General features: G+C 33.3%; 1 protein-coding gene across 8 annotated transcripts in view; it reads right to left on the minus strand.

Moving 5' to 3' along the window:
* The window catches only part of LOC149805869 (coiled-coil domain-containing protein 154-like), a 170542-nt gene that overhangs the window by 15470 nt on the left and 130958 nt on the right, over nucleotides 1–24114 (minus strand). For 7 of the 8 annotated variants that reach the window (XM_089950595.1, XM_089950591.1, XM_089950590.1 and 4 more), the window contains 3 exons: nucleotides 20068–20164; nucleotides 12213–12299; nucleotides 6131–6822 (listed from right to left, as the gene is read on the minus strand). In XM_089950595.1, coding sequence (XP_089806721.1) covers nucleotides 6169–6822; nucleotides 12213–12299; nucleotides 20068–20164 — 838 coding nt within the window. In that variant the 3' untranslated portion in view covers nucleotides 6131–6168. Of the gene's footprint in view, nucleotides 1–3469; nucleotides 3640–6130; nucleotides 6823–12212; nucleotides 12300–20067; nucleotides 20165–24114 lie in introns of all 8 variants that reach the window. The other variant, XM_089950597.1, reaches the window with a different exon arrangement.

Below are 24114 nucleotides of genomic sequence, written 5' to 3' on the forward strand. Positions count from 1 at the left end.
GTACATTTAGCTCTATGAAGATCACAGTATTACAACAACAGGGATTTAGAAAGAAGCATTAACAACACTGATAGACAGTTATGTCTATATTTTCTACACTGTATCAAAGGATGCTAAAATACTGACATCCCAGAACTACTCTATTTGATGTACCTTCACTTTTTCCTGGATTGCTATGCATTAAAGGATAGTAATGAGAACCTTTGTATGACTAAACACAACATTTACCTTCATACATTTAAATATTAAAATCAATTAGTACATGTCCGAGTCTACGATATTCCATGTTAAATAAAATTACTTATACTTTTAGAATGAGTGACCCCAGGTGACCAAGTGATCTATAAGCACTTGCCTTAACTGATCACTGCCATCTCACCTCTGTTTACGTGAGTTTGAGTTTCAGGCTTGGCCAGTGTGGGTATATGAGAAAGCTGCTAGTACTTTCCCCATGGGTAAGTTTTTTTAACTGGGGTTTTCCTGGGTTCTTCCTCCATCGATTATACTGGCTGCCATGCATAGCCTATCTTGTGTAGAGTAATAGCATTAAACCCAAAACAACAACAACAACATTTAGATTGAAATATTAATAAAGCTTTATATTAAACAAAAATACTGTAACATGACTTAAGGAGCCATCAAGTGTACTGTGGTATAGGTGTGGTCACCATGCACTTGCTACATTACAAGCAAATGTAAAATAACATAAAAATTTGAACAGTATAACAGGATCCAATACAAACATCTATCTTTAAAAAGTTGCCTTACATTAAGAATCTAAATTAATAACATATCATTCTACTGTCTGTATGTTAAATATCAAGTCCATTTATGCCCTAATTTGTTTAGCTCACCGTATCCAATCTTGTGATGTTCCATGCATATACCAGGGCAAAGTGCATCAATGCTTTTTGTTTCCAAATCTTAGAACACATGCACATATTAAACCCAGGGAATGGCTGAACAATCTTATTTACTGCATATATTTATGCAGTGAAATCTGGAGTACAAAGTAGGACAGTCATTTACTGTAGTATTTAATTAATATGACTGTCAAGTGGTTTTAGAGATTGTGAAAAATGTGATTCAGAAATAATCCTTAAATTTGCCTGTAATTGTGAGGGCAGTAGTCATCACCAGGTTTAGTTTTTTAGACAATGTACTATCAGTTTGGACTGAGTGTACCATCAGCCATGCTGGCACCATTTTCATTTTAAGACCAAGGAGACATTATCTGAAGTCCTTTGGTGGGAAACCCATGACAATATGACCATCCATTCAGGGGAAACAGCAACAGCAAGATTTTAAAGACAGCTGTTGTTGCAGTCATACTGGATATATGACTGGCACCATTTTTGTTTAGGAACAACTAGGTATAGGTATCACATGAAGTATTCTTGTGAAAACTCCATGTTGATATAGTCATCAATTAGGAGCGAGTATATATAATAACAATATTTTCAAAATGACCACCATGGTGGCAGTATTGAAGGTTAGTTTGTACCATTTTCATTAGTAACCAATTAGACACTTTAAAAACTCTGCTGATGAAAATCCCCATGTCAGTATAACTTTCTATTTAGCAGGAGTAGTGATAATATGGATGCCATATTGGATGTCAGATCAGCAGCTAAATCAAATTTAAGACCAACAAGTCATTACAAGAAGTCTTCTGGTGAGAACCACATGCTGATATGACCTTCTGTTGTTTTTCTTGTTTTTGTTAAAATAGCAAGATTTTCAACATGGCTACCATGGTGGCCATAATGGATATCAGATATGGTCCATGTTTTTCTATCTGTATTTTGTAGTGCAACTAGATATTTCAGATTATTTGGTATCATTGTAGAGCTACACCTGTCTACCTTTCTATAATACCATCCATGTTAGTGTATCATGCATGACCATGACGCCACAGAGTTCGGCAGTAGGCTACTACCTCCTGCCCTGTAAAGTCGTCGCTAGGGGTTAATGTGTTAAGTAAAATCCCCATGTCGATATGACCATCCATTCATGGCTGAGTAGAGATAACAAGATTTTCAAAATGGCAGCTGCCATACTGAATGGGCATGTGGCACCATTTTCATACAGAACCAACCAAACAACAATAATTCTACTGAAAAACCCATGACAATATGACTTTTCACCGGATGAGTAGTGACGACAAGACTTTGAAGATGCACACTATGGTGGTAATATTGGATATCAAATAAGCATCATTTTCAATTAGGGTCAACTTGACATTGTAAGATGTCTTTCAGTGAAAACCCCAACTTGATATGACCATCCATTCTGGAGGAGTAGAATTCACATGATTTTCAAGCTGACCACTGTGGCAGCCATATTAGATATCAGATCAGCACCATTTGAACTGGACCAACCAGGCAAGTCTTCTGGTGAAAACCCCACATCAATACACCTTTATGTTTGGGAATAGTAACATTAAGATTTCAAGACCACTAGAGCTAAAAGAAACTGAAAAGCCTGCATGGATTGACCACTACATAGGAATATAGTCTGCTTCATGGACTGCTTCGCCTGAAATAACCTACTATAACTTATAATCAGGCAGCTGAAGCTAATGCAACAGAATGCTAATGAAATGTAGTTGTGTCAGCTAGTTGCTGAAACAAACTATAACATTGCTGAAACAGATTAGGCATTGCTGTCTCCATGAATGACAAGTATTTTGTTTTAGTGCAGAAAATGGACATGCTAAAATCAATGTGAATATATAGCACATGTAGGATTTATCATATCATTTTTGTATGTCTGCAGCCTGTGACAACCACCCTAAAAATGAATAGATAGTATGTGTAGGATTTATCATGTCATTTTTGTATGTCTGCAGCCTGTGACAACCACCCTAAAAATGAATATATAGTATGTGTAGGATTTATCATGTCATTTTTGTATGTCTGCAGCCTGTGACAACCACCCTAAAAATGAATAGATAGTATGTGTAGGATTTATCATGTCATTTTTGTATGTCTTCAGCCTGTGACAACCATCCTAAAAATGAATTGATAGTACATGTAGGATTTGTCATGTCGTTTTTGCATGTCTGCAGCCTGTGACAACCATCCTAAAATGATAGATAGTACATGTAGGATTTGTCATGTCATTTTTGCATGTCTGCAGCCTGTGACAAGCACCCTAAAAATGATAGATAGTACATGTAGGATTTATGTCATTTTTGTATGTCTGCAGCAAGTGGAGAGGAACATGGAAATAAAATTTAGTGGAATGGTTACTAACCATAAAACATTATTATGGTGCAATGACAACTAGGCATACAGAACTAGAAATGTGCTGGTGATATTAAATGCCAAACATGCCAAATATAACATATCCCAGAATCTTTGTACAAATGTGCCTTGTGCAACACTGTTATCCAGAATCAAAATTTTAAATAAAATTGGTTCATATTTTGGACTCTTAACTCGTATAAGATGCCATAAAACTTTACCTGTATGCATTGTGCACTCCCCATCTATTGACCTCTGGTTCATCACCATAGGACCTTGATCCCCCTGGATTGTCCTTTATAAACAATGGGTTACTCTTGCCAATTATGGGCTCTATTGCTTTCTTAATGGCATCTACCTGATTCTGAAGATTTTGGATTTCATCTTGTCTCTGAGATGTGAATAGAAGAATTACACTCATAATTTCAGTTTCACAGTCAATACAACCATGAATTTACCTGACAGATGTCAGTTTCACAGTCAATACAACCATGCATTTACCTGGCAGATGTCATCCATAATTGCTTCAGCTGAAATGTTTACATGGTTATTAACACACCAATTATCAAATATAAATATAAAAACTGGTTGGAATTAGTTCTATGTAGTAAGTGTGACAAACCAGTGGCAAAGAGTTTTAACTTTTTCAACAACATTTGTAAATGACAGAAGAAGCAAGATCCTCTGCTATACAATAACAGGTCTCAAACATAACTAATTTCATCAAGTCAGAACTAGACCAGGACACTGTTTATCTGATCCAGTTTGTTTAAACCAAAGAAACTTCAGTGATATATGTGACAAAATAATGTTAATCTTGCAAAAAAGCATTCAAGAATGTAAGTGAAGACTTGATTTTTTGCTTCAACATATTTTAAAGATCATATCTTGAATGGGATTAATCAAATCATGCCAACATTTTGACTAGATCCTTGATGGATGAATCAAATCATGCTAGCATTATGACTAAACCCTTGCTGGCTGAATCAAATCATGCCATGAGTTTGGCCAGACCCCTGCTGGATGAATTAAATTATGCCAGCACTTTGACTAGACCTTTGCCAGATTAATCAATTCATGCCAGCAGTATGACTAGACCCTTGCTGGATGAATCGAATCATGTCAGCATTTGACTAGACCTTTGCCAGATTAATCAAATCATGCCAGCATTTTGATTAGACCCTTGCTGGATGAATCAAATCATGTCAGCATTTGATTAGACCTTTGCCAGATTAATCAAATTAAGCCATCATTTTAAATAGACCCTTGCTGGATGAATCAAATCATGCCAGCATTTTGATTAGACCCTTTGTGGATGAATCAAATCATGCCAGCATTTTGACTAGACCCTTGCTGGATTAATCAAATCATGCCAGCATTTTGACTAGACCCTTGTTGGATGAATCAAATCATGTCAGCATTTGACTAGACCTTTGCTAGATTAATCAAATCATGCCAGCATTTTGATTAGACCCTTTGTGGACGAATCAAATCAAGCCAGAATTTTGACTAGACCTTTGCTGGATGAATCAAATCATGTCAGCCTTTGACTATACCTTTGCCAGATTAATCAAATCATGCCATCATTTTAAATAGACCCTTGCTGGATTAATCAAATCACGCCATTATTTTGACTAGACCCTTACTGGATTAATCAAATCATGCCAGCATTTTCACTAGACCCTTGCTGGATTAATCAAATCAGGCCAATATAATGATGAGACTCTTTTCTGGAATAATCAAATCAAACTAGCAGTTTGACTAAATCCTTGCTGGATTAATTAATTTATGCCAGCATTTTGACTAGACCCTAGCCGTCTTCTTGGCCAGATCACAGCATTCTGACTAGACCCTTGCCATCTTCCTGGCTGAATCACATATGTAACAGTGATCTATAATCTTTAACAGCAGATTCCTGCAATAAAGAACCAATGATGTTACATTTGTTAACACAGTTGTTGCCACTAGTTTATCAACATGCCGCTGGTTTATTCTGAAACAGATTCAGATTCATGTAATTTTCAATAATATTTTTCAATGATAATTTGACAAGAACTAAGTTTTCATAATGGGAAAATTTCAGCTAAAAGGTTTAAAATTTTAATGTTGCTATTTTTGCTTGGTTTAAATGGCATTTATGTACAAACATCATCAAAAGTACATAATATATCAGACAAGAGATAGAGAAGATTGGGCAACAAAAATATGCTTATTTCAAGCTCTCTCCTCGTTAAACTTTACTTTAATTATACAACTGACATGAGCAGAGGACACAAAGCAGATAAATGTAAAATATGAAACAAGCTAATCAAATATTAAAACAAATTGTAAATGCAACACTTTAACAGTATCAGATAAAATTAAAATTACTGATTGCAGAAATGCACTGCTACATAATTAATACAGGATCTGAAAATGTTGGTAGTAATGAGATGCGACTACAGGTGGTAAGTTTGCCATATTTGAAGTTTTGAAAGAGAATTCTATTTACTAAAGGGAAAATTATAGCAAGACATGTGAAAGGATCCATAAAATTAATAAATCATGAAACCTAATTAACAAACATAAAACGTTTAAGTTTGCAAGGGTGCTGAAAGAAACACTTTGCATATATTATTTTCATAAAACATGAATCTGCATCCGAATCACAATAGTTAAATTAAAAAAATTTAAACTGCAAAGGAAAATGTATTAGCACAAACAATAGTATCGTGTAAATATTCAATCCTTGTTAAGATCCTTTGGGAAAAGGGAAACAGTCAAACCAACAGAAAAGGTAAATCCCTTGCAAACTATTTCCAACAAGAAGTTGAAAAATCATAAATTCAGTCAGATGTTAGCATCACAAAATTAGCAACAACCATGAATTATAACTTACATACCCATATTTTTTCAGATGCCTCATCAAATAGTCAACTCCCTACCAGTTCATACTGGAATCAGTTCCTTTATGGGTCCTAATACCAACTGGGCTTGGGGTTTTGGTTATAAGGGCTTTGGTACTTGCATTTCTGGACTTACTAGGAGTTTTCATTCCAGGTGTTTTATTCATGTGTGTCTCAGTTTCAGTTGTTTTGCTTTCAGGGTCTGCAGTCTTGACACCATCTATGCCCTCATCAACTGAATCTCTTTTTGTTTCAGGGCTTTTACGAGGGGTTTTCCAGTTTTCTGGGGTCTGTTCTCCACCAAGAGGAGACTTATCTCTTTTTGTAGGGGGAGGGGAATAAGTTTTAGGGGTCCTAGGAGTTTTCCAATCAGTAGTTTTCTCCTCATCTTTCTGAATTGGGGGTGAATTCAAATTACGAGATGGTTTGTTCACATTCGGGAAGGGACTGCTCTCTTCCTTAGTTGCCTCTTTAATTGCTTCATCAGCAAATTTGCGTGGTTCAGCTATCTGGGCTCTAGATGGATCAGTGTTATAAGTATGGGAAGTTGCTGTCCCCATATCATCCCAGCCAAGCCCAGTATCAAAGTCTTTCTGAGAATGTGGGAGATAGGTAAAGGGAATCCCAGAGTTGGTAAGGACTTTAAGTTGATTGATTTGGGACTGAAGATCCTGTAGGCCTGATATTCGCTGAAAAACAAATGTTGGACTTTTCAAAATGAATTTGTACTTTTCTCTCAGTAACAAAGTACAGTACTCACGCGTTACAACACTTTCCATGGGAGTCAAAGAGTGTAACACTTTACAGTGAGACTGCCTTATAATGAAGTACATAAGTACTCCCTCATTATAACACTTTCAAGGAGTCATAGAGTACACCACTTTACAGTGAGACTGCCATATAATGAAGTACATAAGTACTCTCTCATTAAAATACTTTCAATGAGTCATAGAGTATAGCACTTTACAGTGAGACTGCCATATAATGAAGTACATAAATACTCTCTCATTAAAACACTTTCAATGAGTCACAGAGTATAGCACTTTACAGTGAGACTGCCATATAATGAAGTACATAAATACTCTCTCATTAAAACACTTTCAATGAATCACAGAGTATAGCACTTTACAGTGAGACTGCCATATAATGAAGTACATAAGTACTCTCTCATTATAACACTTTCATTGAGTCACAGAGTATAGCACTTTACAGTGAGACTGCCATATAATGAAGTACATAAGTACTCTTTCATTATAACACTTTCAATGAGTCATAGAGTATAGCACTTTACAGTTAGACTGCCATATAATGAAGTACATAAGTACTCTCTCATTAAAATACTTTAAATGAGTCATAGAGTATACCACTTTACAGTGAGACTGCCATATAATGAAGTACATAAGTACTCTCTCATTAAAATACTTTCAATGAGTCATAGAGTATAGCACTTTACAGTGAGACTGCCATATAATAAAGTACATAAGTACTCTCTCATTAAAATACTTTAAATGAGTCATAGAGTATACCACTTTACAGTGAGACTGCCATATAATGAAGTACATAAGGACTCCCTCATTATAACACTTTCAATGAGTCACAGAGTATATAGCACTTTACAGTGAGACTGCCATATAATGAAGTACATCATATATTACTGACTCATTATAATGTTGTTCATGGAATTCATAGAGTATACAGTGAGACTGCCTTATAAAAAAGTATATTATACATAAAATTTGATTATCCCTTAATGAAAGGTGATCCATGATCAACTTGCCTTATAAATAAAATCAAGTTATAATAAAGGGCCTTTGAGTGTGGGACTGCTGTATCATTATATTAATACCTGCATTACTTGTAAATGGCTAGTATTGAAATGCTGAGTGAACGATTAAAAATTCTGTCGACAAATTTTTTGTGTGCATAAAATACAAAACAATATTTACATTGAACAAATTCATGACATTTTACCAAAAAAAGTTATTATTATTGTCATCATATATAATTATGTGACAGACTTTACCATACCTGCCAATATAAATAACTATAGTATAATTATACTTATAATGAGAGTACATATTAAACAATTCAAAGGTGAATTAACTATACACATGTCCAAGTACAGGTATTTTGAAATATAAAAATGTCTCCAGAAAATCAAACTATATTTTTAATAATGAAGTTTTCATCAAGTCTTCAAATATGTAGTCCCATATATTTACTAAATATTTAAAATTTTCTTTCAAGAAATTCAATATTTTCTAAGCACTTTTATGAAAACTGTCCTAAGTCTGTTAATAATTATCTAAAGTGCAATGTTTTATCCAGGATGCATGACTATGAATCATGAATAAATTTAATGAACTGTAGACACACACCCCTTTCAAAATGAGTGTGAATGTAAAAATTGTGCACAGATGATCTGCCACTATCCTACTGAAAAATATAAGCTGGATTAATATTAAATATCATATATACTCAATTATAAGTCAAGTACAAGTGCAAACTGCACAGATCCAGATCTGCCATAGCATACCGTGCTGGCACTTTTGGGTGTATGCGGTTAGTTCCAAGTAATTACTACAACAAGCAACACAGAACCTGATCTGCCAGAACATTATGCATCAGCAGATTGGGGTTTATATTATTTGTAGTTTGAATCAACTTATAAATGAGTACATACTGTAGCTTATAACTGCTTGAACTTGAGATCAATTGCCCAAATCAAGTGTTAGTAGGAGTCATTTTGCATTTAAGCAATGAGAAACGTTAAAAGTATTTTAGCAACTGTGCTTGATGAGGTACAACAATAGCTGAAATCTAGTCTTACCATGCAGTGATAACTTATATCATGTAGTGTCATTGCCCTTACACTGTCCCTTGCCCTTACACTGTCCCTACAACTGTGCCAGTAATGAAGATAAACAAATACCACTGATACTCGCTTATGAGTCCAACTACAAACTACATTGACCCAGATCTGCTGTTGCATAATGCACTGGCAGATCTGGGTTTGTGCAGTTTGTTAGGAGCAATCAGTAGTCGACATAGACCCTGATCTGCAGGTGCATTATGCTATGACTGATCAAGATGTTTGTTGTTTGTATTTGACTTGACTTATAAGCAAGTATATACAAGTTTTGTCTTTACTGATTACAGGTTATTTATCACATGCACAACTGTTGAAATATAAGTGGTCTATTCATAGATACTGTTCTCATATATATATATCTGCCCCAAATCCTCACCCTACCACACTCTTAAAAATTTAAAATTCACCTCTTATGAAAATGACAGATAGGGAATTCTCCATCAGCATGTAAATCCTGGAAAAATCACTGCTACTGAAAAAACCTCCTGGACAATTCTTCACGCAACATGCAAGCTTACAATTACAGTGTAAAAAAATCAGCAATCCTTTGACGCTGACCACTAATATCACTGATTTATTTTTTGTTTTCAGCAAATTTAATATATGATTGCAAAAACTTGTATAATCAAGGATTTGCTGAAAATTTGAAAAGATGATTTAGTCAAAACACCCTAAAATTTCCAAACATTTAATATTTCAAAATTATCCTTTAAGTGTATTATTGTGTCAATGTAAATAAGTTTCAGTGTTTTTATATACTTTGCTTTGAATCCACTAAAATAAAATGGAAAGGAAAGAGTAAAGTTGGAAATGGAAAGGAAAGAGTAAAGTAGATATATGGAAAATAAAGTGTAAAATAGGAAATGGAAAGGAAAGAGTAAAGTAGATATATGGAAAATAAAGACTAAAAATAGGAAATAGAAAGAAAGTGTGAAATAAATAAATGGAAAAGGAAGAGTAACATAGGAAATGGAAAGGAAAGTGTAACATAGATAAATGGAAAGGAAAGTGTAAAATAGATAAATGGAAAGGAAAGCATAAAATAGATAAATGGAAAGGAAAGTGTAAAGTAGATATATGGAAAATATAGTGTAAAATAGGAAATGGAAAGGAAATCATAAAAACAGGAAATGGAAAGGACGTGCGAAATAAATAAATGGAAAAGGAAGAGTAACATAGGAAATGGACAGGAAAGTGTGAAATAGATAAATGGAAAGGAAAGTATAAAATAGATAAATGGAAAGGAAAGTATAAAACAGATAAATGGAAAGGAAAGTGTGAAATAGATAAATGGAAAGGAAAGTGTGAAATAGATAAATGGAAAGGAAAGTGTAAAAAAGGAAATGGAAAGGAAAGCATAAAAATAGGAAATGGAAAGGAAGTGTGAAATAGATAAATGGGATGGAAAGTTAAAATAAAAAAAATGGAAAGGAAAGTGTACAATAGATAAATGGGAAGGAAAGTGTAAAATAGATAAATGGAAAGGAAAGTGTACAATAGATAAATGGGAAGGAAAGTGTCAAATAAATAAATGGGAAGGAAAGTGTAAAATAGATAAATGTAAAGGAAAGTGTACAATAGATAAATGTGAAGGAAAGTGTCAAATAAATAAATGGGAAGGAAAGTGTAAAATAGATAAATGGAAAGGAAAGTGTACAATAGATAAATGGGAAGGAAAGTATAAAATAAATAAATGGAAAGAAAAATGTAAAATAGATAAAAGCATTTACTAATTTAGCTATTACATGGTACTAGATGATTCCATTGTATCATTTTGTACAAGAGAATATTATCAAATTACTTTTAGATTAAGTTGTTTTTACAGCCTTTTTCACCTCAGAAATAGGAAGTTAAACATGTATATAGTTTTCATGTGCAAAGTCTTAGACTGGTTCTTGATTTTAACCACAGAAAATAAATTTACTGTGATCAAACCAGTTCCTTAAAAATAAGTAGCCATACTTCAAACAGCATAAGAACTTTCCCATATAATGACCTTGACCTAGAGCAAGGGACTTTACTACTATATAATAAAGTGTGGACCTGGGTAACATTTCATTAAAATATCTGTCAGGATTAAAAAGTGACAGCTTGGATAAGGAAACATGTCACACACTTACATTATTCCTTGTAACATTGACCTTGAGGTTGGGTTTATGACTGAACATGCGAGACAGTCAAAGCAAGATGTATAAAAGATGAAGGTTTCATTAAATATTTTCACTGATTCCAAAATTACACCTGTACATGTATAGAGGTCACTGATTAATGTTTTCCCTTACCGTGACCATCGTGATGAGGGCATGGGTACGGTCTAATGGTAAACATTTCATTAAGATATCTTCAGAGGTTCAAAAGTTACACTCTGAACATGGATACAAGTTATATTTTCTCTTGCTGTGACATTCATGTTGTGGCACAGGGCATGGTTAATATATGTGACACATGTCTATACATGATACAATACTTGCTAAAGTTTCATTCAAATATCTTCATTGGTTCAAACATACATATTTGTGACAAGCACACAAAGTCATACAATTAAATCTTTTGCAGTGACCTTGACATTAAGGCAAGGGGCATGACAGTGTTACATGATACATCATTTAATCATTATAGATACTTGTAAAAAGTTTTAAAAACAATATTTGCAACTGTTGTAAAATTATGTGCCAGACAAGCAAAGTTTAACAGAAATACAGGCAGACAATACCATAACATAATACACACAGCTTTAACGGATTTATACAAAATAATGCAGTCTAAAGGCAATAACCAAAATATCAATATCAGGTAAAATTATGTTAAAAACTTTGGCTCCGATGAACATGAAACTTTGAAATTTTTATACATAATGAATACACTAAATTGGAGAATCCATATGGAATCAAATAATGAAAGTAATAGTTGTTAATTCTCTCCCCACATTTCTTGCTACAACCATTAAAAATATAACAAAGTGAATGAATTCAACCTCTGTACATTGCTTTTTCTTTCTGTCTTAAAAATGCACTTTACCAATGATGTTTATTTTCCTTGATGAAATATGTGAATTCTTGTAGCATAAAATAACTTTCTTTGTTCATTAAAAAATGAAGACTGTATTTTTCTTGCTACAAAAATCTATATTTTTATAAACACAAGTAGCCATAAATGTGTGCATATGAATTGGTTCTGATTACATTTTATGGATGATAATATACATACCAGTCTCTGTTCAGACTGAACCTTCATGCCCAGTACTGTCTTCACAGTCTGGATAGAGTCTGCTAATTTGCGTACACCAACATTTGTCTGCAACAGAAATTGTTTGCAATTACCATATCACTAAACATTTTAATATCAAATCTACATATAATAAATGTGTTAGCAATGTTAGTGCTGCATTTGGTGTCCATCTATTTCTTTTTCTCTGCCTTTACCTAGGATTTAAGAGAGGTAGAACTAAGTTCAGTATGTTTGTATAACTTGACATTTTCTATGCAACAAAGTAGGAATACAATTTCTTATTCAACAAAGTAGGAATACAATTTCTTATTCAACAAAGTAGGAATACAATTTCTTATTCAACAAAGTAGGAATACAATTTCTTATTCAACAAAGTAGGAATACAATTTCTTATTCAACAAAGTAGGAATACAATTTCTTATTCAACAAAGTAGGAATACAATTTCTTATTCAACAAAGTAGGAATACAATTTCTTATTCAACAAAAGAATATAGTACTTAACCAACATAACATAAATTTACAATTAGCATGATTTCTTGACCAAAATAAGTTATTATTAGCAGTTAAAACCACTTGCATACCACATGTATCACCCATAGTGATATGAAATTAAATAATAAGTTTTTTTATGTAAAGGTATAATTATAAAAAGTATATCAATGTTTCTGATTAATCATCACAGAATCTGCAAAGGTATGTTGCCATGATTTTCATTTCTAATAATCTGTTATTCACATAGACTATTTGATGAATGACTTTGAAGTGAAAAGATCAGGAGCTCTGTATCAAACTTTGCTTTGGCATTTTTATTTAGTGAAAAATTCTATTTCTTCAGACTAAAAAAGGTAATTTCTTTATCTCTCTAAAAATATATTATAAAAAGGTTTTCATAGTTTTTCAACTAAACCTTTTAACATTACATACAATTTGTGCAATGTAGCCTGAAATTTTTGTTAGTTTTCTAAGTCCCATATACAGCATCAAGAATTCTATACCATTCTACAAACTATATACTTCTGTTGTAATTTTGTTCAAATAGTGAGAAAGATAACATTGGCACTTACTATATCATTAACAAAAAAAGAAACAAGTAAAACACACAAAAACATAGACAAATAATTTTATCAGGAGGAAAAATATGCAATGGAGATAGCTGCCATCATGTCTAATCATTTACCCAGATCTGATTTGCTTCCCTTTACATGTATAAAACAACTGACCTGAAAGGCCATTGGCTCTATACTGTTTTTTAAGCATATTTTAATAAGACTATACATTCTGTTAAATCTATTGGTAGTGCAAATCTTATTTGGTAACAGGCAATGAACACTATGCCACATGCATGGGAGAAATGAAAGCCAACAAAAGCCAAGTCACAAATGATAAAGGAATTTGAAAAGTTTTGGTAGAATGTAGAATTCTTCATCTGAAATTTTAATTCCATTATCTTAGAAAACAGCAACAAATGACAATCCTCATTTGACAATCAATTGAAAAAATGTATACATGCTTCAGTCGAATTGAAGTAATCTATGTACATTAATTGGGTACAGGAAAATATCCATGGAAAGACAAGAAACTAATACAAAAAATTAAAACTAAAGATATTAAAACAGTAAAAGTTTCAAAAAAGGAAGTTTGCAATTCTTACCAGACAAAAACCATTCATAGGAAATTGTCCTCAAGTTTAGAAAAGTGAAGAAAAAAAATGTTCAAGACTGCAACATGTGAAGAATGATAGGAAATCTAAAAGTACACATTCCAAGGCATGCTACAAGACTTCAATTTGATGTATAGACCTGACTAATGCTTCACACATATGAATTCTGCCACATTCATGTACAGGAACTAAAATCAGTCTTAAAGAATTGGGGCGTATAGGAATTCAGGGTTCAAAATTAAATGTAATCAGGGGATTATTATTATGTGGACAGGTCCTTTCAATTTAACTATTAATTGCAAGTAATAACAGCAATGATTATAGCTGAATGGATATACTTATGAAGACATGAAACTGTATAACAACTCAAATATCATGGAAGGGCTGAATCATCAATGCAAGTACTCTAATAATTCATACATTGTTGAAATGAAGTTCAAAACACACTTTTCTACAGATATGCTTTAAGAACATTTTCTTGAACTGTCAGTTTTTATAATGTGGCAAAGAGGTCATGAGCAATTTATGGAAAAATTTCTCCACAGATGTCGACAAATAATCATAAAGAACTGGGAAAAAATGTTTTAAATTAATTTTTGGAACTGAATGGAAAACGAGCACTTAAAAAGACAGTAAGGCAACAAAGGAAAAGCTCTAAACACTTATGCTGTGGACTGGGATTTATGGACGACTCTCTCTCTGTGCAAGCTTTCAGAAACACTTATAGGCATATGCTCATGTTCATTTGAAATTTGTTGTCCCTATTATTGCTAATAAGCCATGTATTCATCTGAAACATTAAGAACACTTTAAATTTATAACAAGAAGGTAGCATTTTCTTATCTATGACTTTATAAGTTCATACAATTCTCAGTCTGGTCAAGACACAAGTAACAGTGGACTCTCATAATGTTCTCTTACCTTTATTATATATTATTAAGATTCTCCTAACATAGTTTTGTTAAGCATGTTAATAATTCTGTCCTATGATGACGATTATGTTGGACAGTTGCAATGTCACCATCTATTTAAGCACAAACTACAAAGCTATTCCATTCAGGCATTTGTACCACAATGGGACAATAACAAAACAAACCTCATCTGCCTTTGCTTGCTGTTTGCAGGAAAAAAATTAGAAGTCTGGATTAGATATCATACAAACATTTTTTTCAGAGCAAAAGGACATCTAGTGTGTCAGTCATATTTGTAATAGAAGGATAAATATTCAAAAACATTTCAGATGGACAGTTAAAGAAAATTATTTTGCTTATAAAATGTTCTTAGCTTTTCATCTACAGAGAGGATATATATCTTTAAAGGCTTAAATGTTTACATCCATATAATGTATACACCACTGTTTAAGATAAAATAGTAACATTTTAAAAAATCTGAATTCAAATTTAATATTTGTCCAATTTACAAACTACCCAAATTCCCTGGAGAACTTCTTCACCATCCCCGAAACCAAAAGTCTTATGAGTTGATTTTACATTTTTATTTCCATGAATGAAAGCAAAACAAGTAAGCAATACAAGTAATTTACCTGAGACAACACTAGCTCTCAATGTTACATGATTATTAAATTTTGAATGAAATCTTTCATTTGAGCTTAACACTGATGGACAGAAAAATACTATTGTTGTAGTAATATTACCCTATCCAAATGTAACTGGCACTAATAATGTACATGTGTATTACTGCATGTCACTGCATGCAATTAACACCCATATATTCCTGCATGTAATTAACAGCCAAGTATTCCTGCATGCTACAGTATGCCTATACATGTAATTTACAGCTATTTGTGTCTCAACCCTACTGTAGGTCATAGCTTGTAACTAAAAGCCATATATACCTCAATGCTACTGTATGTCAATGCATTTAATTAACAGTCATATGTGACTGTATGCTATTACATGTCAATGAATGTAATTAACATCCATATGTGCCTGTATGCTACTGTAATTGGCATGTAATTAATAGCCATATGTGACTGTATGCAACTGTACTGGCATGTAACATCCATATGTGCCTGTATGCTACTGAATTGGTATGTAATTAATAGCCATATGTGACTGTATGCAACTGTACTGGCATGTAACATCCATATGTGCCTGTATGCTACTGTATTGGTATGTAATTAATAGCCATATGTGACTGTATGCAACTGTACTGGCATGTAACATCCATATGTGACTGTATGCAACTGTACTGGCATGTAACATCCATATGTGCCTGTATGCTACTGTAATTGGCATGTAATTAATAGCCATATGTGACTGTATGCAACTGTACTGGCGTGTAACATCCATATGTGCCTGTATGCTACTGTATTGGTATGTAATTAATAGCCATATGTGACTGTATGCAACTGTACTGGCATGTAACATCCATATGTGACTGTATGCAACTGTACTGGCATGTAACATCCATATGTGCCTGTATGCTACTGTATTGGCATGCAATTAATAGCCATATGTGACTGTATGCAGCTGTACTCAGGCATGTAATTAACAACTAGATGTGCCTATATGCAACTGTATGGCATGTAATTAATATGCAACTGTACTGGCATGTAACTAACATCCATATGTGACTGTATGCAACTGTACTGACATGCAGTTAACAGCCAGATGAGACAGTCTGCAACTGTATTGGCATGTAATTAACAACTACATGTGCCTGTATGCAAATGTATTGGTATATAATTAACAGCCATATGCATCTGTATGCTATTGTATTGCCATGTAATTAACAGCCGTAAGTGCCTGAATGCAACTGCTGGCATGTAATTAACAGCCATATGTGCCTGTATATTACTGTATTGCCATGTAATTAACAGCCGTAAGTGCCTGAATGAAACTACTGGGATGTAATTAACAGCCATATGTGCCTGTATATTACTGGATTGTCATGTAATTAACAGCCATAAGTGCCTGAATGAAACTACTGGCATGTAATTAACAGCCATATGAGCCTGTATGCTACAGTATTGTTTTTCAGTCATATCGCCATGATGTCTGCAGTGCGGCAGTTTATAGTGATGCCTAGCACTGGGGTATCATGTCGCAGACATGTAGCATGATGTCCCACCCAGTCACATTATCCTGACACCAGGCCAACCAGTCCGAACAGTAACCTCTTAATGCTGAGCGACAACTGAGGCAGCTATTAGTATCATTTTTTAAAGTCTCTGGTATGACTTGGATGGGGATCGAACCCACAACCTCCTGCATCTGAGGTGGACACTCTAACCCCTAGGCCACCGGAGCAGTCCACACAAAATGAAATGCATTTGCTATATTTTAACAAACGGAATTGTAAGCATAACAAAAATCACTACCAATAATGAGGAATGTTAAGATTACAGACAATACATCAATCTGAACATTTACTGAAATAAAATTCCACAATCTCCTTCTGGTTATACATTGGTATTACATCCAATGTATAACTGATTGGAAATCCCATAAAGTCCATCTGGTTACACATTGGTATTACATCCAATGTATAATTAAAAGGAAATTCCACAAAGTCCATCTGGTTACTTTATCAACTCAGCTACGACAGCAACTTTTTGATGTAAAATCAACACCATTTTCATTTAGGGCCAACTATACATCTTCTGCTGAAAACCTTATGCTGATATGACCATTCATTCAGGAGGTGTAGTGGTAACATGACTGTCCAGATATCCACCATGCTGGCAATATAGACTGTAAGATCATTACCATTTTCATTCAGGACCAACTAGATATGAAAAGTCTTTTGATGAAAATCCATGTCAATATGACCATACATCCAGGAGGACTACCAATAAAATTTTCAAGATGGCTACCATGGTAGTCATATTGGATATCATAACTGAACCATTTTCATTTAGGACTAAGTAGACATTATAAGAAGTCTTTAAGTCAACAAGCCATGCTGATATGATCATGTCTAGTAATAACATTATTTTCAAGATGGGCATTGTGGTAACCATACTGGATGTCCACAAGGCAATTAGAACCAACTAGACCTTGGGATAAATGTATGTGTCATTTTCTTTCATGGCAGTTCAGCAAGAAGCTTATGAATAGTTATAACAAACTTGTGCTAATGGATGAACAGACACTGGACAGATAATGGATGATGGACAACAGGCCATCCCATCAGCTATCATCTCTCCTGGTCTGCAACCAGCAGAGCAAGCAAATAAGAAAATGGAACATTAGGAAGCTATTTATCTACACAACAAATATTAGAGATTTATGAAAAATTGACAGAGGGTGCATTTCTGAACTTGGATTTCAAACAAAATACAATTTCTCTAACTTGCTGATGAGACAACTATTATCTACAATTTCTTTAATTTCTTTGATTGAGTCAGTTAATGAAAAATAATGTCAAATGATCATTTTAAAACTGACTACTGTGACAGTTTAACTGTAATCTTCTGGCTGCTTAATATAAATTAAAATATTCAGGTAGTATTGAATATCTGCCAATCAAGGTAATAACATGTGACATACCATCTGTACTTACTTACAAGACAAGTCCAACTGCAAACTACACAGACCCAGATCTGCCATCTAATAATGCACCAGCAGATCTTGGTCTGTGCAGTTTTTTAAAATTATTCTGTAGAACAAACAACATAGACTCTGATCTGCTGGTGCATTATGCTTCAGCAGATCAGGATCTTTGTTGTTTGCAGTTAGACTTGACTTGTGAGTACATGTGGTTCATTTTTGTGGATTTTCTTTGGGGCATAATGTATACCATGCAGTAATATTGCTATTTAAGTGTTTTCCTATTTTGTGATTTATAGTATGTATTGCTTACATATGTAATACATCTCATTAGCAAGTTTCTATGACATGACAGATGTGCACTTTATAAATGAATGAATAGACCTTTCAAACATGAAGACCAAATCTAACATAGATGTAGAACATCAAAGGACAAAGCAATTGAACTGCAAAACCTGTGGAGCCCTAGAGACTGTGTTGAGCTGCTGTAATGTTTTTTAAACTTAAATTCTCAACTACAGAGGAAATATAAAGTTCAAATCACATGCAAAATGTGCTGTTATCTATTAATCAAACAAGTATTTATTATTTTTGCTAAGAACATTGTTGTAACAGTGTGATTTAAAGATATAAAATGTAACAGGAGTAAATGGTGCTTGATCCAACCTGTTCATCTCCTTCTGGGTAACTTTGTTCCAAACCGTCCGGCTAAGTACAAGATTACAAGCAGTCAAAGTACTATATATTTTTTAAAAGAAAAAGTTGTTGAAGCTTTTTACATCTGTGATGAATGTTTAGTATTCTTCTGATTTAGTGATAGTTAAATTATATTTATAGTCAATATTTCAGCAATTCAGCAGGTCTTGAATTTCCTTACTAAAACATAAACAATAAAAATCAGTCCTCATCACAGATAAAAACATTTTACACAAATCATTTTTCTTGATACAATCTATAATTGTCAATAAGACGATACATTTCAATCCTACATTAATGTACATGTATTAGTATCAAATGCTCAATATTTCAAAGATGGTTGTAGATTCAGTCAAAATAAATACGGTAAAGTCCAAGAAAGTACAACTCTACATATTACTGAAATCTGAAATAAGGTTAATTGAATGAAGGAAACCTTAAAATAATATAGTATGTACTATGAGGATCCTCTTCACCATGGTAACATGTCAGTGTGTCAATCTGCCATTGTCTAACTTTTCATCTATCTCTCTGACTTTTGTCTCAAATAGGATGAAAAAATTAATTATTGTTCCACATTTCCCTCACATAACAATTAGACAAAAATGTTGGAAAAAACATGCATAACTTAGCACATGAAAATTCTGTAATAATGACTGACAATTCTTGGCAGCCATAAGAAGGCATCAGGTTAAAGTGATAGTACAGAGAACACCCCTTCTGCACTGAAAAGGTGGCCCTGAAAAAGGGGTGGTCTCTCATCTGGGGAACAAAATGGTAAAGATGTACCATTATAGTGTCAGGAAAGTTGACCTCTCTTGAGACTGGCCTCTCAAGAGAGGGACTACTCTAACTGATACTGAACTATCTCCATCTAGTTACAATGAATACTGTATTAAAAAGCGAACTGGCAAAACAGACACTGTACTGCAAAGCTGTATAAAATAAAGATAAGATACTTACAGCTTCCAAATCCTGTATGGAAGCAGGTTTTGGACCTCGGTCTATCCTACTTCTCAAATCAAATATCTCTTGTCTCATGATCTCAATTTCACGCATCCTGACAATAAAAATGAGATGGATTTTCTTAACCATATTCTGATAAAATATCATGTTTAACTTTTATACTTTATGTTGTTTTCCTTCATGCTTAAACTTTTGGAAGGTTTTTTTTCTTCAAGTTTTTGTGTAGTTCTTCAATTTTACATTTCTCAAACTTTACCATTAGTTGGCACAATGTAGCCACTACTGTGTTGAAGTGCTGGACTACTACATGCATACATATGTATGTACATACATACATATATATATACATATATATATATATATATATATATATATATATATATATATATATATATATATATATATATATATATATATATATATATATATATATATATATATATAAACATACATATATAGATGCATCCATACTTACATGCATACATATGTATGTACATGCCTTAAGTAATGAAAGTCTCGCCAGTAACAATTCATTTAAATTCCATAAGATTTTAAGGACCCAACATTTTTAGTTATTGTTATGTATATTTGATTTAATTATATCTGATTTAATTGTTTGTAAGTTTTAAAATCTGTTTATTTTTTGAAAATTTCATTATATGTCAAAATAATGTACTTCTGTTTGCTAGGAACTTACATTTTATCCAGAAAATAGTTTGACCATGACTGTTCATTTTAATAAACACCAAATGTTGACCTAAATCCTGACCTTGATTCAAAATTTGTAGCAGCCACATACATAAGTTCTATATTTATTTTAAAATGATTGGTTGTTTTCGAGGTCATGACAGAACTACAAGACATAAAATATAAACAATTTTTTAAATTTTATTTCTTAGAGTAAAATGATTGGTTTTCATCAGGGTCATTTTAGGAGTACGTGATATAAACATGATCACGTGACCCCCCCTTTCGATTTTGCAACTTGGGTATTTGTGAAACTGTGTTTTAGAATACAATATAATCTTTGTTTTAGAGAGATATTCTCAGTTGGGCTTTTCTCTTTACACTGGAAAGTGTTGTGTCATTTGGGGTTGTTTCAAATTAGTTGGATAAAAAAGGATTAATAATTTTTTGTTCCTGGAAAAAATGTGTGCTCATATGAAATTCTTGAATAAAGCTCTTATAAAACTTTATTCAGATTTCCAAAGCCAGAGTGGTATTTCTTGTTTCTACAAGGAACTGTAGACTTCAACACACTACAGGTTACAGTATACATCGTTGTCTTCCATCTTGGATTCTTCGTCAGTATCACAGAATAAGGCAAAGAAATAACTTGGTTTTGTCTTAAAACAATTAGACTATTTCTCATTGTACATGCGTACAACATTATATAGGGTGAATATGTTTTTCCAGGTAAGTGACTGTATATCATGTACCTAGCCACAGATTACTTGTGTCGGGTATCATGACTAACATGAGGTGCACGGGTATTCTACCCCGACTTGTACTCATTCTCCTATGGATTTAAGTAAGACGAATCATGAAAAACCACACTGGTCATTTTTGGATCACATCAAGGAGTATACTCTCTCCTTTATTCTCCAGCCATAGGGGTAAGTGTTAAATTTACATTCTATTTATTTGATAGGCGAAGCTTATTCGGTTTGTACTGTGTTATCGCATAATAATGTTTATTACAACGCAGATTTTTAAAAGTAATATCATATATATAGAAATTATGCATAAACTATTATGTCCCATTTGGTTTTATTATAACTGCGTATGTGAATCTGTAGCTGCGTCTGTGTGTCTGTGTTGGCAGCTGTGTCTGTGTTGGCAGTAGCTGTGTCTGGGTTGGAAGCTGCTTCTGTACTGGAAGATGATTCTGACTATCTTCGTAGCTGACTGTTATAGTAGCTGACTATTATGGTAGCTGACTGTGTCTGTAGCCGTGAATGTATATGAAATGTTATTGTGAATACAACTAGAGCAGTCTGAAGCTGTACGAAGCAGTCTAAAGTTTCTTGGAGTCATCTGGAGCTTCCAGAACAACGCTGTCTGTTGTGATAACATTATTGTGAATCTTAGTCATGATAAGATTATTGTGAATCTTAGTCGTGATAAGATTATTGTGAATCTTAGTCGTGATAAGATTATTGTGAATCTTAGTCGTGATAAGATTATTGTGAATCTTAGTCGTGATAAGATTATTTTGAATCTTTAGTTGTGTCAAAGATTATTGTGAATCTTTAGGTGTGTCAAAAATTATTTTGAATCTTAAGTTGTTTCAAAGACTATTTTTGAATCTTTATAATTTTGTTCTTGTTGAACAACATACTGTTTAAGGGGTAAGTGCAGCCCATGAGGGTTCTTGGATCTGCACTTCATTTTATTCAATATTTTGTTTTGTTTATTTTCAATTGTATTTTTACATCATATATTTATCATTATTAACTCATTCATAAATTTCCATCTTTCTTACATTGTGTTTGGCTTGTTCATTTCGTCCAAAAACCCACTCGGTTACAATTCTGTGACAGTCAGGACTCGAACTTGAAATCATTAGAACATTTTAATATTAGAACTTCAAAAATTTTATTTGTGGATTATTCTTGGATTATTTCTGGATTTGATTCTAAAACTGTAAGTTCATAATTTTTCATTTTTACAGAATTTTTCCAGGGAAAAAAATTATTATATTTTTCAAAGCTTGTTGTTTTCGTTCTTTCTTGTGTTACTGTTTATTCGAGCTTAAACACGTAACATACGATTACTAATGCCAAGACACAAACCTTGACGATTCCATAGTGCAATTTAGAATTCTGTATCATTTTCATACAAACTCTTTGAATAAATAACGAAAGAATATATTTTTAAAATTCTGTCTTCCATGTATGTTTAAATGAAACAATCTTAAGTACCAACATAAAGGCTAAGCTCACAATTTCCTTCAAACAGTATGAACCTAACCTTTAAAATATCCTTCAAATAGCATCACCCTAACCGTCATAACCTTTAAACAGAATGATCCTAACCTTTACTATCCTTCAACCAGCATACCATAACCTTTAAATATCCTTCAAACAGCATGACCCTAACCTTTAATATTCTTCAACCAGCATACCATAATCTTTAATATCCTTCAAACAGCATGACCCTAACCTTTAATATCCTTCAACCAGCATACCATAATCTTTAATATCCTTCAAACAGCATGACCCTAACCTTTAATATTCTTCAACCAGCATACCATAGCCTTTAATATCCTTCAAACAGCGTGACCCTAACCTTTAATATCCTTCAACCAGCATACCATAACCTTTAATATCCTTCAACCAGCATATCATAAACTTTAATATCCTTCAACCAGCATACCATAACCTTTAATATCCTTCAACCAGTATACCATAACATTTAAATATCATTCAAACATCATGACCCTAACCTTTAATATCCTTCAACCAGTATACCATAACCTTTAATATCCTTCAACCAGCATATCATAAACTTTAATATCCTTCAACCAGCATACCATAACCTTTCCTAACCTTTAATATCCTTCAACCAGCATACCATAACCTTTAATATCCTTCAAACAGCATGACCCTAACCTTTAATATCCTTTAACCAGCATACCATGGCCTTTAATATCCTTCAACCAGCATACCACAACCTTTAATATCCTTCAAACAGCATGACCCTAATATTTAATATCTGCAGAAATCCCAATGAGACCCTTTGTATCCATTTCTCAACCCATGAAACAATGTATGACAATATATAAATGATGCACACAAAAGCTATGATAGCAGAATTACTACTTACCATAATCATTCATAAAATTGAAAAAAGAACAAAACCAGAGAGATGACAATGTGACCACAGCAAGAAGTTTTTCTGAAATTCACTGCAGACAAGACGTAAATATATACTTTGGCATCTAAACAGTGTGAAGTTGTGGAAACAAAACCTGTTAGTGAGATTCACAGTTCAAGTGAACGAGGTTGGCATATACTATGCAACTATTACTGAAAGATTAAT

The sequence above is a fragment of the Sinohyriopsis cumingii genome, chromosome 2 (assembly GCF_028554795.1).
Source record: "Sinohyriopsis cumingii isolate HCF-2022 chromosome 2, ASM2855479v2, whole genome shotgun sequence".
NCBI lineage: Eukaryota > Metazoa > Mollusca > Bivalvia > Unionida > Unionidae > Sinohyriopsis > Sinohyriopsis cumingii.